Genomic DNA, 15,885 nt, shown 5'->3' with positions numbered 1-15,885 from the left:
CATGAATGGCTCTTACACAAGAAAACTCAAATGAACTAGAAACCTGGAAAAATGAAAGTTACATAGGTTGAGCCTCTAGATTATCCTAATAGTAACCTACATCTTATTTACCAAAAATAAGTAAGAGCCACTTAAAAACATGACCAAGATTTATTTTTCACTCCCAAGGAAAAAGATACGCAGTCCTAATGAAATGCGATGAAAACCCATTTTTGACTGCAAAGAAAGCTGCAGAAGACTCCTAACTCTCAGTGGTCAACCAAAACAAACAACAAAAACCCTAAAAAAATAAACGACATTATTATCTATCATAAATTAATGCTATACCTGGTTTACTGGGAATCCTGTCGTTTAAAGTTTGGCACATTGTTACACAGCACAAGCCCTGCTAGTTAGGTGCTACTCTTTGCGCATTAAGATAATGCAACTGAGGCTTCCCTGGTGGCGTAGTGGTTGAGAATCTGCCTGCTAATGCAGGGGACACGGGTTCGAGCCCTGGTCTGGGAAGACCCCACGTGCTGCGGAGCAACTAGGCCCGTGAGCCACAACTACTGAGCCTGCGTGTCTGGAGCCTGTGTTCCGCAACAAGAGAGGCCGCGATAGTCAGAGGCCCGCGCACCGCGATGAAGAGTGGCCCCCGCTTGCCACAACTAGAGAAAGCCCTCGCACAGAAACGAAGACCCAGCACAGCAAAAATAAATAAATAACTAAAAACTCCTACCCCTACCATCTTCTTTAAAAAAATAAAATAAAATAAAAAGATAATGCAACTGACAAGAGTGAAGGCTGCACAAAGGCTTGAACTTTGCAACTTTGTTTTAACAGTAGAGATAGATTTGATAAAACAGCTCCCCTTCTCTCCTGACATCCCAGATGTGAGTCAAGAAATTAGGAAACAAGGAGTCAAAATCTGGCCAGAGAAGTTGACAGTCACAGCAGCGAAGTCTAAAAGTTAGACCTTAAAATAGTTTTCTTAACTTCAGGGCTACTTAGTGCATTAATAGGTTACACTGTGTTGTGCTTAATCAGAGTCAATACAGAACACTGACGCATCCTCAGCAAACACTGACCTAATTAATTTAATGGGCTAAAGACAGCAAACTTTGTATCTTGCTGGAGTTGCTCAGTGCTTTTCCTTAACTTTCTCCGGTGGCCTAAAGTGAACAGGCTCAGTCAGCGCTGGGTAGCAAACCGAATGGCACCAATAACCCCCAAACCTGCAAGGCCCTAATTTGTCCCAACCCCCAAACCTTTTCCACTTCCTTCATCCTTCCTCCTCCAAAATCTACGTCAATACCCGAAGAAAATATACCAACAAGTTTCCAAGTACCAAACAGTCAAAACGTATAAATGATGCTGTATAAATTATTTTAAGAAACCGAAACATCTTGTCCTACTGACATTCAGAGAAGTCTAGTGCCAAAAACGAAATTAACGGCACCACAAATGTATTAGAAAAGATATTTCTTCAATAATCTTCATGTGATTTACTTCAAAGGGTGATCAGAAAAGATCAAAGAAAAAAAAACTGATGGAAATGCAAGCAGTTATTTTTTTTCATCGAATTTGATTATAACCTTTACAGTCAACCTACCTTAAATTTAAGTAAGTCAGCATCTGCAGATTAATGATGGCCTCCGGAATGACTCTGATACAATTATGATACAGATTAAGAATTTCCAGTGATACAAAATGGCACAATTCCATTGGAACTTCAACCAGTCTGTTTTTAGATAAATCTATAAGAAAAGGAAAAAATAGCTTGTTAATAACTCTTCAACATAATCTAATACAATCTTATCAACTATCAATACTTTTTCCTTAACACATTTTAAAATAAACATTATCATCTACATTTAGATCAACACTATCATTTTTTGCACCATTGTTACTATGGCGTTGTGATTCCCGTTTCCTAGCGTTGTATAGCCCAATTCATATAGAAAAGCAAAAATACTGCTGAAACAGTTTTAGCTCTATTTTTTTTTAATAAATTTATTTATTTTTTGCTGCACGTGGGTTTTCTCTAGTTGTGGCAAGCGGGGGCCACTCCTCATTGCAGTGCACAGGTTTCTCATTGTGGTGGCTTCTCTTGTTGCAGAGCACAGGCTCTAGGCATGTGGGCTTCAGTAGTTGTGGCACGTGGGCTCAGTAGTTGTGGCTCACCGGCTCTAGAGCGCAGGCTCAGTAGTTGTAGTGCACGGGTTTAGCTGCTCCGCGGCACGTGGGATCTTCCCGGACCAGGGCTCGAACCTGTGTTCCCTGCATTGGCAGGCGGATTCTTAACCACTCCGCCACCAGGGAAGTCCTAGCTCTTTATATTAATTTGTAAATTCAGGCCAGGTATAAGGGCAACCAAATCAACATTTACTTTTCGCTCCATCTGAAAATTATTTTTCCCCTGGACAAATATGTAAAACTGAATCCTTTAATATATCTGAATACACATAGTTACCTTAATATTTCATTTATTTAATTCAATTTTGCATTCATAACATATTATCTCTCAGAACATGTCTTTTATACCTTTCCCAAACAAACACATAGTAGATACTAAAGTATTTCATTCACTAGAATTACTGAGCACGTACAATGTACAAGAAAGAGATAAATCAGTCGTGTCTATGAAGGATGGATACTATACCGCATGACCTTCAGTAAAACTGGCTCCCTCGCCAAGTGTACCAAAGACAGTAATAACGGTCTACAGAGTAATGTAAACATACAGTACAGTTCACAGTATCACCATCTCAACAATAAAAATATGGAATCGTCCTTAACATGGTAAACGTGATTGTGAAATGCCATGAAACGCTGAATATAAAAAAGAGCCACCAACTCTTGAAAACAGTAACTCAACAACAACAGAGCACCTCACCCTTATTTAGCAGGGGCTTCATCGGTATGAATTGAAGATGTTCAGTAAATAATACTTCAGATATACTTAAGGAATCACACTATGTGGGTGAGGGACTTAAATAGGTCACTATTACAATGAAATATAAGTCAGAAAGCTACCTCGCTGACTGACCTGCCAATAGATAAACACATAAATCAACAAAAACAGGTCTAGATTGCTTCAGAGGGGGAATTCCAGGAAAGTTTTAAGGGATAATTCTGATTAATATTTAAACCATTTCAAACCACAGGAAAGGAAGGGAACTTTCCAAATTCTTATTTAAACAGCAAGGTATAATATTGATACCATCAACCAACAAAGAAAGTACACAAAAGGGAAACTACATATGAATCTCCTTTCCAAATACTGATGTGAATCCTAAATTAAAAATGAGCAAACAGGGCTTCCCTGGTGGCGCAGTGGTTGAGGGTCCGCCTGCCGTTGCAGGGGACACGGGTTCGTGCCCCGGTCCGGGAGGATCCCACATGCCGCGGAGCGGCTGGGCCCGTGAGCCATGGCCGCTAAGCCTGCGCGTCCGGAGCCTGTGCTCCGCAACGGGAGAGGCCACGACAGTGAGAGGCCCGTGTACCAAAAAAAAAAAAAAATGAGCAAACAGAATTAAGTACTTACATAAAAAGATTAACATACTATGATTAAGTGGGACTTACTCTAGGAATATAAGGATTTTTAAAAATTATTTCAACAATTCATCATATAAAAAGAGTGAAATATGAAATAGTATATGATCATCTCTCCACTGTCATCCTTGTTTTCCCTTCCCCTTCTTCTATGATTCACACTGCAGTAAACTTCTTTTGAGGTCTCTGAGAATTTCAATAGGAAAATCACATGCAAAACTATCAGCTGTCCAGGGTCTGGCCAACAGTATCGCCCTAATCCTTTAACTGAGCTCTTTTGTATTTTTCCAGGAATTCTTTTTTTGATAGTATTATATTATCCACTATAAATACAGTTATAAGGTGTTAATGGTGGGCACCTGTCACGCCGGAACCTACAATGGTAGCCAAACGAACAGACCCCCGTGTCCACTGAGTCACTGAGAATTTACCTATGCAACGCACCCCTATCATCCTGGGTTTGTGTACCGGTTTCTAAATTAAAAGGGAAGAAATCACAAAACCTACATGTAGCTTAGATTCTTTCAATGCCTGTATATCAATAGAAACAGATGCCTAGATTAAATTAAAACAAAGCTGAAAAACAGAAAGGAACAAAAGTTTTCCCTTCCTGTTTGTTTAGCATCAATACCCAGATTATTGACATTTTCATCAACATTTACTAAGTACATGATTTCTGCAGAAATGAAAAACACAGAGGGCTACTTTTAAAAAGTTTATCATTTGAAAGATGAAAGGCACAAACCCTGAATTGAACCATAAGGTAAAAGGTTCTAATTGTGCTTAAAAAAAAAAAGTACAAATAAAGAGCTAAAATCCAGATGGGTAAATGTTATCATCCCTTGAGCACTTCCATCAAGCCAGGCATTATGCCTGGAGCTTTGCATCTAGTACCTCATTTAAACCAATGCAAGGAGCAGTGTCACCGCCAACCTAAAGATGAGGAAACTGGCTCAGAAAGCTTATGTGACTTGTCCAAAGCCACAGAAATAAGGAATCATATTCACACCTCAGTATGTCTAACTGCAAGGCCTGACTGAGTTCCCCACGTGAGACCACTCTGCAAGATCATGGTGTGTCCCACAGCTAGATTATTAGGAAGATACAGTGATTAAATCTTCACTGCATTTTTATTTACCCAAAATGCAATAAAAACAGAGTCAACGTGTTCTGTGTAAAGACTCAGAGGATAAGAAAGTTATAAACATTAAGTTCAAAAGAGAAAGTAATGAAAACAATATGTCACCTGATGGGCTAAATTCTGGAAGTGGCTATAGGAAACTTGGTAAGTAGAAACTCTGGCTTCAACTGCCAATTATCCTAATCTTACATAAGCACTCTGTTTCACTAAAGAGTTTAGAATGAGTTTTCAAATACGTGACTTACTTTTCCTGCTTGGGTCTGAATATCATTTAATTCTCATCTAACTTTCTTATTGGAAGAGAAAAAGAGGGTGCGGAAAACCGAGCAGGTTTGCTTTCCTATAATTTACTTAGGCTCACGCAGAAATCATCTTGGATCCTCGGGCGTCCACTAACCCGCAATGGGAAAGATGCCCAGAAAGGCTGGGGAAGTCAGTCTGGATTAAGACGTTTTGACTTTGATAATCCAGAGTGGATAATCCGATTATAAACAATGGAACAAATGACATACCAGCTTGTTCAAAAGTCTTCCTATCAGCTGAAAGCAAAGAACTAAAATGGGGTCTGGTCCCTCTTTTAAAACACACACACGTACACACACACACACAGGAGGAGGAAGAGATCCAGGACTTAGTTGTAATTAAAGACGTGAGCAGACGGTCAGTTCATGGTGCCCACACAGATGTGAGTGTCCCTAACTGGGACTTTGAAAGGGCAGATCCATGCCAGAGACAGAGAGAGCTCAAGTAGCAAGCAGAAGCCTGGCTGTCCCGGTCATGACGACAGACAGACCAAGATGGGAGCAATGAAGGTTCTCCAACCCAGGAAAGACAGAAAGAATAAGAGCTCAAAGATAACAGGCAAGTGTTAAGGAGGCAATCTGTATCTTTAGTTTGAAATACAACCCAAACCAGCTTGGGCAAACGGGTCAGGAGCTGTGAGAAGCCCAGTACTTTCCGAGTGATAGAAAGATAAGTAAGCTTTTAAACTAGAGATAAACAGTGATGAGGAATTTGTGTTTCTTTTTGTTGTTTATTTCTCTAATTTTGTTACAAATACATGGAGGTATAAATGAACCCACTTATGAGCTATTTCCCTAAATAAAGTATTCGCCTAGCATTTCTCAATCTCGTTGGTATACTGGAATCACTTTTAAAAATCCTGAAGTCTGGGGTCCATAGCCAGAAGTACTAGGGTGTGACCTGGGCATCCCTGTATATCCAGTTGATTCCCACTATCCCAGGGGAAACACCAGTGAGGCACCCTCTCAGCTTCCTACCTAAAGCAAGACCCACCAACAGGTGGCGCTCTCCTAGGAGCAGGCGATCAGGCCCGGGAAGGGTCCGGTTTCGACAACAGGCTTGGGAAAGAAAGCCTGTGCCAATCCAGGGTTAACCACTGCTCAATGAGATTCTTACTCTAAATTCCAACTCAACTGTTTTTTGGATACAATCAGAGCAACAAAAATCCGATCTGCAACGGAGTTTTCATATCATCGGTTGGCTACGATCAGAGAAAATTTGGTTTTTTCCTCGCTGAATCTTCACCATAACCTAGGGAGGCAGGTGCTGTTATAACTCCCTGGTATGTGTGGACACCAAGGCCCAGAGAGGTTAGGTAACTTGCCTGAGGTGACAGAGCTAGTAAGTGGCAGAGGCAAGAACTGAACCAGTAGGTAGTTCTGAACCACTGCCGGGTCGGCCTTGTAGGACTGCGATTAGGGAAAGTCAGTTGTTCTTGTGCGTATCTCTAATTTAAAAAACAATAATAATAACAGATCCGTTTCTGGTGCCAGATCAGGAGGCATTAAATGGTCCCAAAGCTCTGGACTAAAAGTAGGTGATCTTTGACCAGGTCCTAATATTTTCTCCAGGAAGAAGAGCACGTGTCATGGTGCCCGCTTGCCTACCCCCAAGCTGGACTCCGTCCTTCCTTGCTGGAAACCTGCCCGGCGGTCTAGCCTGGCCCTGGGGAGCGGGGTCCACCGCAGCTCTGGGCAAACAGCCGGGCAGCAAACCGGAACTCCAGAACCACGTCCTCCTCGTGTCTGCTTCTTAATTGAAACATTCACATGAGAGCAGAGCAGCCAGAAATAAAACAATACGTTTCGACCCAGCCAAAACAAGCTTTGCAAAGCCCTAAAATAAAGTAGCCAAAGGAATAAAAATGAGCAGAGGAGGGTAGAAAAACAATCAGTGGAATCTGGTATGCAGTCAGCACCCTCAGAGGCACCATGTTGTTTTTGTATAAAAAAGGAAAGTGATGCCTCAGGAGGGACTGAACGGGGCCTCCCACTCTCCACCGACGACATGCTGAGCTATCAGCCGCCACAGCCGCCAGCAGAAGCCTAATGGACCAGCACAGCTGGCAACCTAATTTGCAACGTCTTGCTTTCTGGTCAGAAGAAAAGGCCTGATCACTGGCGGTCGAATCACGCCCAGTTCCGAAAGGACCAAATGAGACATGTTTTGAGTTGAAGGATAAACATGTTATCATGGAAGTTTAATTTTAGCCTATTGGCACCTATCATGATGTCTCAATAACTGGGTGAAATATGTGTCCTTCACATATAAATCTAACCCCCTGACCCACAGACAAGCATATGGGACCCAATGTCTTCCTTGTACTGAAGGGACACTCTGTGCCAGGCCATCTGCACCCTCTTGCTCGGTCCCTCCTGGGTCCACTGTTCAGAGATAATGCTTGGGTGGAAGGATGGTCTGGGGCCGCTTGCCCTGTCTGGACAATCCATATCCCTTTTCTTCTAGGTAGGCAGGGGTCTCTCCAGAAGAATCTCAGCTATATCCTTCTACAGGGGAGCGCTCCACAATGTCCTGGGTGTCGGACTGCCCCTCCTCTTTCAGCACAGACACCCCGCCCAGCCCCGTGATTCAGCCCCCATGGGGCACTCCCGGGACAACTGCACATTTGGAAATGCTCTGGAGTAAGGGAGCCTGCTCCAGGCAGTGAAGCAGAGCCCGTGGGCTGACTCATCCTTGACTCTGGAGATAAAACCACCAGACACTTCCAGTGTTAAACAGGCAGAACTAGTAAGAGGATTCATAAAAGTTTCGAGTGAGTCAGCCAAGATTTCACGCTACATCTCTAAGAGATCAATAAAAAAAATCTTGTCAAACACTAGAGACTTGTTAAACAATTCCTCCATATGAAGCATGAAGTCTTCCCTGATGACCTACTTAAAATGTCAGCATGTCCATCGTAACCCCCCTCCCTCTGTTCTACATTTTCTTTTTTGTCTTAGCACTTGGATAACCTTCTAAAATAGCATACAATTTACTCATGTATTTTGGTTGTTACTGGAATGAAAGTTCCATGAAGGCTGGGATCTTTACATTGTCCACCGGTAGACAGGAAGAGCTTAATAAATATTCACTGAGTAAATGTGGCAGGAAAGCAGATTCTTAGGTCAGGCAGCTGGAGTTCAAATCCTGATCCCACCACTTAGTGTGTAGACTTGGAAATAATTACTTAATTTCTCTATGCCGCAGTTTCTTTGCCTGTAATGTGAGGATAATAATAGTACTGGCTCCGCTGAATTATTGGAAGGATTAAATGAGATGATACATATAAAGTCCTTAGAGCAGCACCTGGCACAGAGGGAAGGACTCTAAGAATAGTCTCTGTCATTATGTTAGCTAATGCTGGGTTCCAAATGCAGTATTTCTAGCAAGAAAAAAGGCCTGGGCTGGGAAGGAGTTTAAAATCTAGCTGACAAGCACACGAAGCACACCATATGTACAAATGCCTCATGACAATAATAAATCAGAGATGAAAAAATAGAAAAAAAAATTGCGTATTATGAGTGAAAAACCTATAAGTTGGTTTGAAGGCTCCCTTTCCCAAGCTGAAGGAGGAAATAAGATATAGAAATTAGTCTTGGGAAATGCCAAAAAGGATATAATGACAGCCTCTTGGCCTGGTGATTTTATTAGCAGCTGATACCTATTGAGCCCACAAAGTACTAAAGAGGTAATTACCTATAGGTGGCCTTTTCCTGAACAACTGCATTACTGAAATGTTGATAGCAAAAACTGATTTCTTTATTGTACTTCTTCTATCCAAAGTGTTGCCAAAAAAAATGAGGAAATCATATTTTAAAAGACCACCGCAGATGGAATTGGCGGGTGGCAGGAAATTCCTGTTCCAAAGTATAATCATTTTACTTAAAGAATCTCTGAAAGGCTCACTCAGAAGCTTTTACTCTTAAACACAATTCTAACAAAAGCTATTATTGACTGTTTCAGTCCCACTGCATTTCAGAAGCAACAAATAGATTTTTTAAAGGGAGGTAGCCATAAGAAAGTGTGCTTCTAAAAAAAAAAATAGTAACAAAGAGTGAAATATACAGACATATTAAAATTTAAGTATTTTAAATGTAATGGTCAGAGCCCTTCTAAATAGTAGCACCAAAATAATACTCACAGTGCTGAATAACCTAGCAAATAGTTAACATATTTGGGAATTAAACTGTCTTTTTTTAAAATTTATTTATTTATTTTTGGCTGCGTTGGGTCTTTGTTGCTGCTCACGGGCTTTCTCTAGTTGTGGTGAGCTGGGGCTACTCTTTGTTGTGGTATGCGGGCTTCTCATTGCTGTGGCTTCTCTTGTTGTGGAGCACGGGCTCTAGGCACACAGGCTCAGTAGTTGTGGCGCACGGGCTTAGTTGCTCTGCTGCATGTGGGATCTTCCCGGACCAGGGCTTGAACCTGTGTCCCCGGCATTGGCAGGCAGATTCTTAACCACTGCGCCACCAGGGAAGCCCTAAACTATCTTTCAAATGTTCTGTTCAAGAGAGCAGGGCAGTGTCTATTTTTAATGTTTTTGTGTAAAATTACTCAAAACAAAAACATTTTAGGTGGTTACAGTTTCTCTGAAATGACCCATTCCCTAGTGATTCTGTTTAGCTAATGAATCATTTCCCATTTGCTTAAACAGAACTTTTGCTCTGAGACATAATAAAAACAGCCCATCAACAGTAATAATCTTTAAAATGAGAAATACTAATTTGAAAGGAAAATACTAATTTTCTCATAGAACATGGTTGCTTTAAGTAGCATTATTTGCAATAGTCAAAAGGTAGAAATAACCCAAGTCTCCAACGAGGATGAATGGATAAGCAAAATGTGGTCTATACATACAATGGATTAGCATTCAGCTTTAAAAAGGGAGGAAAGTTTGCCATATGCTACCACATGTCCTTGAGGACATTATGCTAAGTGAAATACGCCAGTCACAAAAAGACAGATACTGTATGATTCCACTTACACGAGGTTCCTAAAGTCGTCAAACTCAGAGAGACAGAAAGTAGAATGATGGTTGCCAGAAGCTGGGGGGAGGCAGGATGTTAAGTTATTATTTAGTAGGTACAGAGTTTCAGTTTTGCAAGGTGAAAAGAGTTCTGTGGATGGACGATGGTGACAGTACACAACAACGTGAATGTACTTAATGCCACTGAACTGGGCCCTTAAACATGGTTAAGATGGTAAATTTTATGCTACATGTTATTTTATCACAATTGAAAACAAAGAATGCTTTTTAAAATGGTCACAAAATACAAACAGTATCCTGGAACTTACAATTTCCCAGAATAACAGAAATGACTTACCATGCCAGGCTGGAAGCCTGAGTGAAGGGGACAACTTTGGGGAATTACACAGGGACAGATGGCGCATCTACACCGTCAACGTTATTAGGCAACTCTATGACCAAGTGCCACTAAATCAGCACTTACCTTACCTAACAGTGTTCTCTACCTCCACCCACTGATCCACATACACGTATACACTCATCACACTGCCAACCATTGTTATGTGCTTGATACAACTGCACCTCATAAATGCTGGGAAGAAGAGTGAATAGCAGTGCCTGGAACTCAACAAATGACAGTTGAGAAAAGAAATAAATCAGGGCATGGCTTCGGCTTTAACAATCTCACAGAGCAGAAAGGAAGAGAGACACAAGGCCCCATGGTAAAATTCTAGAGAGACATGTGAGAAGAAGCACAGTCACAGATAACCGCAGGAACGGGGGTCCCCGAGGGTGCAGAGGAGCCCAAAGGAGACACGGCATGGGGCTCTGCTGAGACCCTAGGCGGGGAAAAGAGAGTGTGCGGGCCAGCCCCCTGGCAGGTCAGACTAAGGGCAACTGCTCAGGTGCTGTAAGCGGGGCAGGAACCCTTGGGTTCTCTGGGGTGCAGGAGGGAGAACAGAGTCTCTGGAGCTTTCCCTGTGAGGTTCTAGAGCTCAAAGAGCACTTCAGTAAAGCACATGATAAAGTATTTAAAATGAAACAAATACCTTGCTGCTGGACTAAAGCTGAGCAGCTGGTGACAATCACTCACCAGCCAGTTCATGGACAGTCTCTGTCACATTGTAACTAGAGGAAAACTAGTTACTAGTGATTAAGGGACCTGGCAAGGGCTGCACAATGAGTAAATGGGGAATGCAAAGAGAGTGAGTCCCAAGGGCTCTAAGGGCTCAAACTCACATAAGTGTATTGGAGTTAAAGGAAGAGAGTGGACTTTCTGTGAACAGAGCAGAAGACAGAGTGGCCAACCTTGAACTCCATGGCCTCAGTCTGCCTGGAGTTTACTATCATTCCAGGTTTATTACCCAGAATGAAACAAGGTACAGTTGTGAGTTGATTACATAAATATTAACCTCAACCAGGGGCTTCCCTGGTGGCGCAGTGGTTAAGAACCTGCCTGCCAATGCAGGGAACACGGGTTCAAATGCTGGTCCGGGAAGATCCCACATGCCGCAGAGCCACTAAGCCCATGCACCACAACTACTGAAGCTTGCGCGCCTAGAGCCCGGTGCTCCGCAACAAGAGAAGCCACTGCAACGAGAAGCCCGCACACTGCAACTAAGAGTAGCCCCCGCTCGCCGCAACTAGAGAAAGCCCATGCGTAGCAACGAAGACCCAAAACAGCCAAAAATAAATAAATAGATAAATAAATTTATTTAAAAAAAAAATTCTCAACCATAAAACAAATGTTATTTGCTGAAAGAGAGCCCTTTATAATAAAAAGACCTTACCATAATTTTTTTCCAGGATTTTTACCTTTGTTAGCTTTTGAAATCAAATATACTGTGAAAGAGTCTACGGAACGTCAGAAAACCATAAGCATCAATTAATTAGATTCTTTTATTATATATTTTAAAAACAGCAACTAAAAACATTAGGAAAGTTAATATTACCCCCCCAAGGTAAAGAGGATGGAATGCTTTTATATTTTTTATTATTGATTTGGTCTCTCATTAAAAGGAGGTTTCTAGAGGCAAATCAAATATTTCGGTTTTTGCAATGTTGTAAATAATCTCAGGCATGAGACCGTGTAAGATCTTTAACCATCAAAGATAAAATTATTGACCCTCCAAGAGACTTTCTAACTGGCATGGAAACACTTTAGTACATTTTTAGAGAGTTCTAAGATAAAGAAATGAATCTTTCCTTTTATTAACTCTGAACTAAATCACAGTTCTACTAACCAGATAATCCATGATTCAAGTTCCCCAAATACTTGTGTTAAACATCAAGGAGAGTGAGGGTAACAGCCATCACTTTGAAATAGAAATCATACAGAATTCAAAATTTATATCATATGGTATCAATTATATCAGTGGTTGATTAATCTCAAATGAGACAAAATTTTAAAAGCTACCCACAAGTTCTGAGCCAGTTTCAACATATTGCTGATAATGTCAAAGGAGAAATCATTATCACAAACTTAATTTAAAAAAAAAAACCCTTAAAGACATTGCTAGTGATATTTTTAAGCAGATATGATTCAAGAAATCTAAAGTTACTGTAATATTTAAATGTAATATTCCATAAGAAAGCCAGTCTTATACATCAGTCTATTTGAAAATCCATAGTAATCTTCTAATACATAATAAAAATATTATTTTTACCACTAATGATATTTTATGTGTATAAAAATGCTCAGAGCAGCCTTAAATTATTGTTTCATTTGTCTGTCCTTCTTTGAAAATAGACACATTATTTGGGGGAATTTTAAATTCAACTTTGTTATCTTTTGGATAAAACTGAAACTTGAAATTTCAAATGAAGCCTATAGTTTTAAGAGAGGGAAAAGGACAATTCATTATGCTTTTCTGTTTGGGAAAGCTTCTTCGCAACAGAGTCACTCAACAAATACTTTTTGTGCACCCACTGGGTACCAGTGGAATAGTTCTGAGCAGTGGGCAAAAAGCAGTGATCACTGGCAAAATCCCCGCCCTCCAGAGCTTACATTCTAGTGGGGTGTGACCTAAACAAAACTAATAGAGAAAAATAAAGTAGAATAAAGAAATAGGAAGTCCGGAGCAGGGGACTGCAAATTTGAACAGGATGACCAGGGAGAATTCACCAATAAAGTGAAAATGAGTGAAGAGTTGAAGGAAGGAAGAGAAGAAGTCATGGGAATATCTGGGGAGATAAGCCTCTCCCCAGGATGAACAGCAAATGGAAGAGCCCTAAGGTGGGAGGAGGGGCCACACGGCAGGGACACCGGGGAACCTTGTGGGGCTCCAGCAGAGGGAACCAGTGTGATGATCTTAAGAAGGTGGAGGTGGCAGCCTTCCATAGGGACGTGGACAATTCCTCTCCAGCAACGGAGGTAAGGCAGCGAGCAGATCTGGGCACAGATGCAGATAACTGAGTGGATAGGGTGGTGGGCACACAGCGACGTTCCCTTCTGATTGTCTGCAAGCCCAAATAGCTGAGAGGGAGGGAGGGAGGAGAAGATGTTAACGGTTTTAGGAGAGACAAAGTCTGAAGTCGTCAATAAGAGAGCAGGAAAGTGACAGCACTGGAGAAACATAGAGTGAGCGCCGGAGGTCGTGAACTGAAAGTGAGACGGCTGGGACAGCCACAGTGCATACAAGTGCCCAAGAGAAGGTGCATATTTCACTGTGTTCATTTGGTCATGTCCAACCTCAGTACCTTTGCCTATCAAAAAGCTCAACATAGAGATGAAAAAAAAAGTATTGGCTTATAGTTTGCAGCTCTGGTCCCCGAGTACGTATCTAACTGGAGAGAGCCAAGCAAAGCCACCACAGGTGAGCCTACTCAGCGGTAAGTCACAGATGCTGGCCAGGTGGGGTGGGGGTGGGGGACTCCCAAGGCTGTGTGGCATCTTCCCTATCCCTTCCCACCACAAGTAAAACCATCTACACTCACTCAGTCATTTTCTGGATGTCTCTACCAGCTGGGCACAACATTCCAGATGTTGTATAGAGCAACATGAATTGAACACTCAATTCATAACCACAAGTAACTCAGGGTCTAACAGGGGAGGAAGAGAAATCAAAGAAAATGTACAATGAATTAGATCTATTTTTATCAGCATGGTTAAATATCAATTCTGTCTGAAAGGCTGAGAAAGGCTTCAAGGAGGCATTGACCTGTAAGCTGAGTCTCTGGACAAGTGTCTGGGAGACCACCAGAGGCAGGGCGGGTAATTCGCTCCAGACCAACAGGCGCAGCCCACTTGAAGAATGGAGGGACAGGGTAGCTCGCTGAGGAACTGTCACTGGCATTATGGCTGGGGCACGTGGGGTTGATGTTCAGCAGGGAGGCATGGTTAAAAAGAGTGACGACAAAAATCCAGGTGAGAAATGAGAAGGGCCGGAAGTAAGGCAAAGACGTTCGATAGGGAAGAATGGTCATCAGCACCGTCGTCATCCTCACCGTCACCACCACCATCAACAGGAGGGAATGGATAAGGGAGACATTTATGAGGCAGAATTGGCAGTGCTTAGTGCTCTGTTAAATATAGAAAGTGAAGAGAAAGAAAGAGCTGAGGGCATCTTGGGGTTTCTGGCTTGGGTAAATGCCCGGAAGCATGCTACTTGCTCAAAAAAAGAACTAGGTTTGTGGGCAATGGTGGGAGAGGAGAGTCATGCTGCGTTTAGTCTTTGATACATTGATCTAATATACCTACGGAGCAACGGCGTGGTCTGTTGACCATTGGATTTTGGGTCTGGAGCCCATAAGAAAGGTCTTGGCTAAAATGTACGTTTGGAAGACATCGGCATATGAGTAAGGAGTGGTCATATATGACATTACCCTGGAAAAAAGTGAAAACTGACAAAAGAAAATGAGCTAGCAAAGGATCTCCAGCAGCTGCTACCATAAAGCCAATGTCCTTCTCTTTCCAATCACAACTTCTTGAAACCCAAAGGCTTGGTTCCATGGCCCGAGCGCCATGATGAATTCTGGAATTCAGACTTTTTGAACCAAAATCCAGCGTTATTTCCACTATAGCATTCTGTCCCGTGTGTTACTGTACAGTTCAATGATAATGATAGTTTTATACTGACACCCTGACCAAGTGTGTGTAATATGATGACAGCATTTAATTGCTACATTATCACTCACCTTTTAGGAACCAATCATGATCCATGCTTTAGAAATGAGTGTCCTTTCAGTTATACTTAGGGTCACGATCAATTCCTAAAACAACAAAAATACTGTAGGCTAAACTACCAAGGCAACTGAGAAATTTGACTCCTTCCAGAAACACTTACTTGGGCAATTTTTTTTCTTAGCGCAAGAATACGAAACAAAGTGTGGACTGTCTACAAAGTGCCTGATTTCCAATTTTTAAAGTTCACACTTAGCTAGGGCAGCACGGATAAGAAAGGCATTTTTGTGATGGTGACTGAATATAGTATATTCCATTGTAGGAACATGAATTTTAAGTCTAGAAATAGTTTCAGATGATTTCTGTATCCTTTTTACAGATCTAGCTGGAAGCTTCTTGCTGAACCAAAAAGTAATAAGATTGTTGATAATGAAACAGAAACTGCTTCACATTATCACTTATTAGAAACTATAATAGAAATGCAGTTTATCTAAATTATTTAAGAAAATATATTTAACTGGTATATTATTTTCAAATATATGGTTTCTGGAAGATTTAAATGTAAACAAAATGCTCATTTTTTTGAGACTTCTTTTTCCTCTCATTTTGGTCAATTCACTTCATCTACAATTCATGCATGACAAATAACTGTTGCTTACATTTCTGTAAAGCAAGAGCTTTTTATCCAAGGTTCTGAAAAGAGCTAGTGTGCATGGACTATATTCAGAAGTCTACCCACTTTCAGCCTCTTGAATTATGCTTTAAACTTGAAATCAACATAGGTTTTTATCTTTTCATTATTAATTGCTTCACAAA

The 15,885-nt window shown here is 41.4% G+C and overlaps 1 protein-coding gene across 10 annotated transcripts in view; it reads right to left on the bottom strand.

Moving 5' to 3' along the window:
- LRCH1 (leucine rich repeats and calponin homology domain containing 1) overlaps positions 1-15,885 on the bottom strand; it is a 200,131-nt gene that overhangs the window by 107,451 nt on the left and 76,795 nt on the right. For all 10 annotated transcript variants that reach the window (XR_003434742.1, XR_003434741.1, XM_027116262.1 and 7 more), the window contains exon 2: positions 1,595-1,739. Coding sequence is in view for 8 of the 10 variants with exons in the window: in XM_027116262.1 (XP_026972063.1) it covers positions 1,595-1,739 (145 nt within the window). In the remaining 2 variants the exon portion in view is untranslated. The remainder of the gene's footprint in view (positions 1-1,594; positions 1,740-15,885) is intronic.

Source organism: Aethalodelphis obliquidens, unplaced genomic scaffold, assembly GCF_003676395.1.
Source record: "Aethalodelphis obliquidens isolate GAN/ISIS:26980383/991018 unplaced genomic scaffold, ASM367639v1 scaffold16, whole genome shotgun sequence".
NCBI lineage: Eukaryota > Metazoa > Chordata > Mammalia > Artiodactyla > Delphinidae > Aethalodelphis > Aethalodelphis obliquidens.
This window is presented reverse-complemented; position numbering and strand designations above follow the sequence as displayed.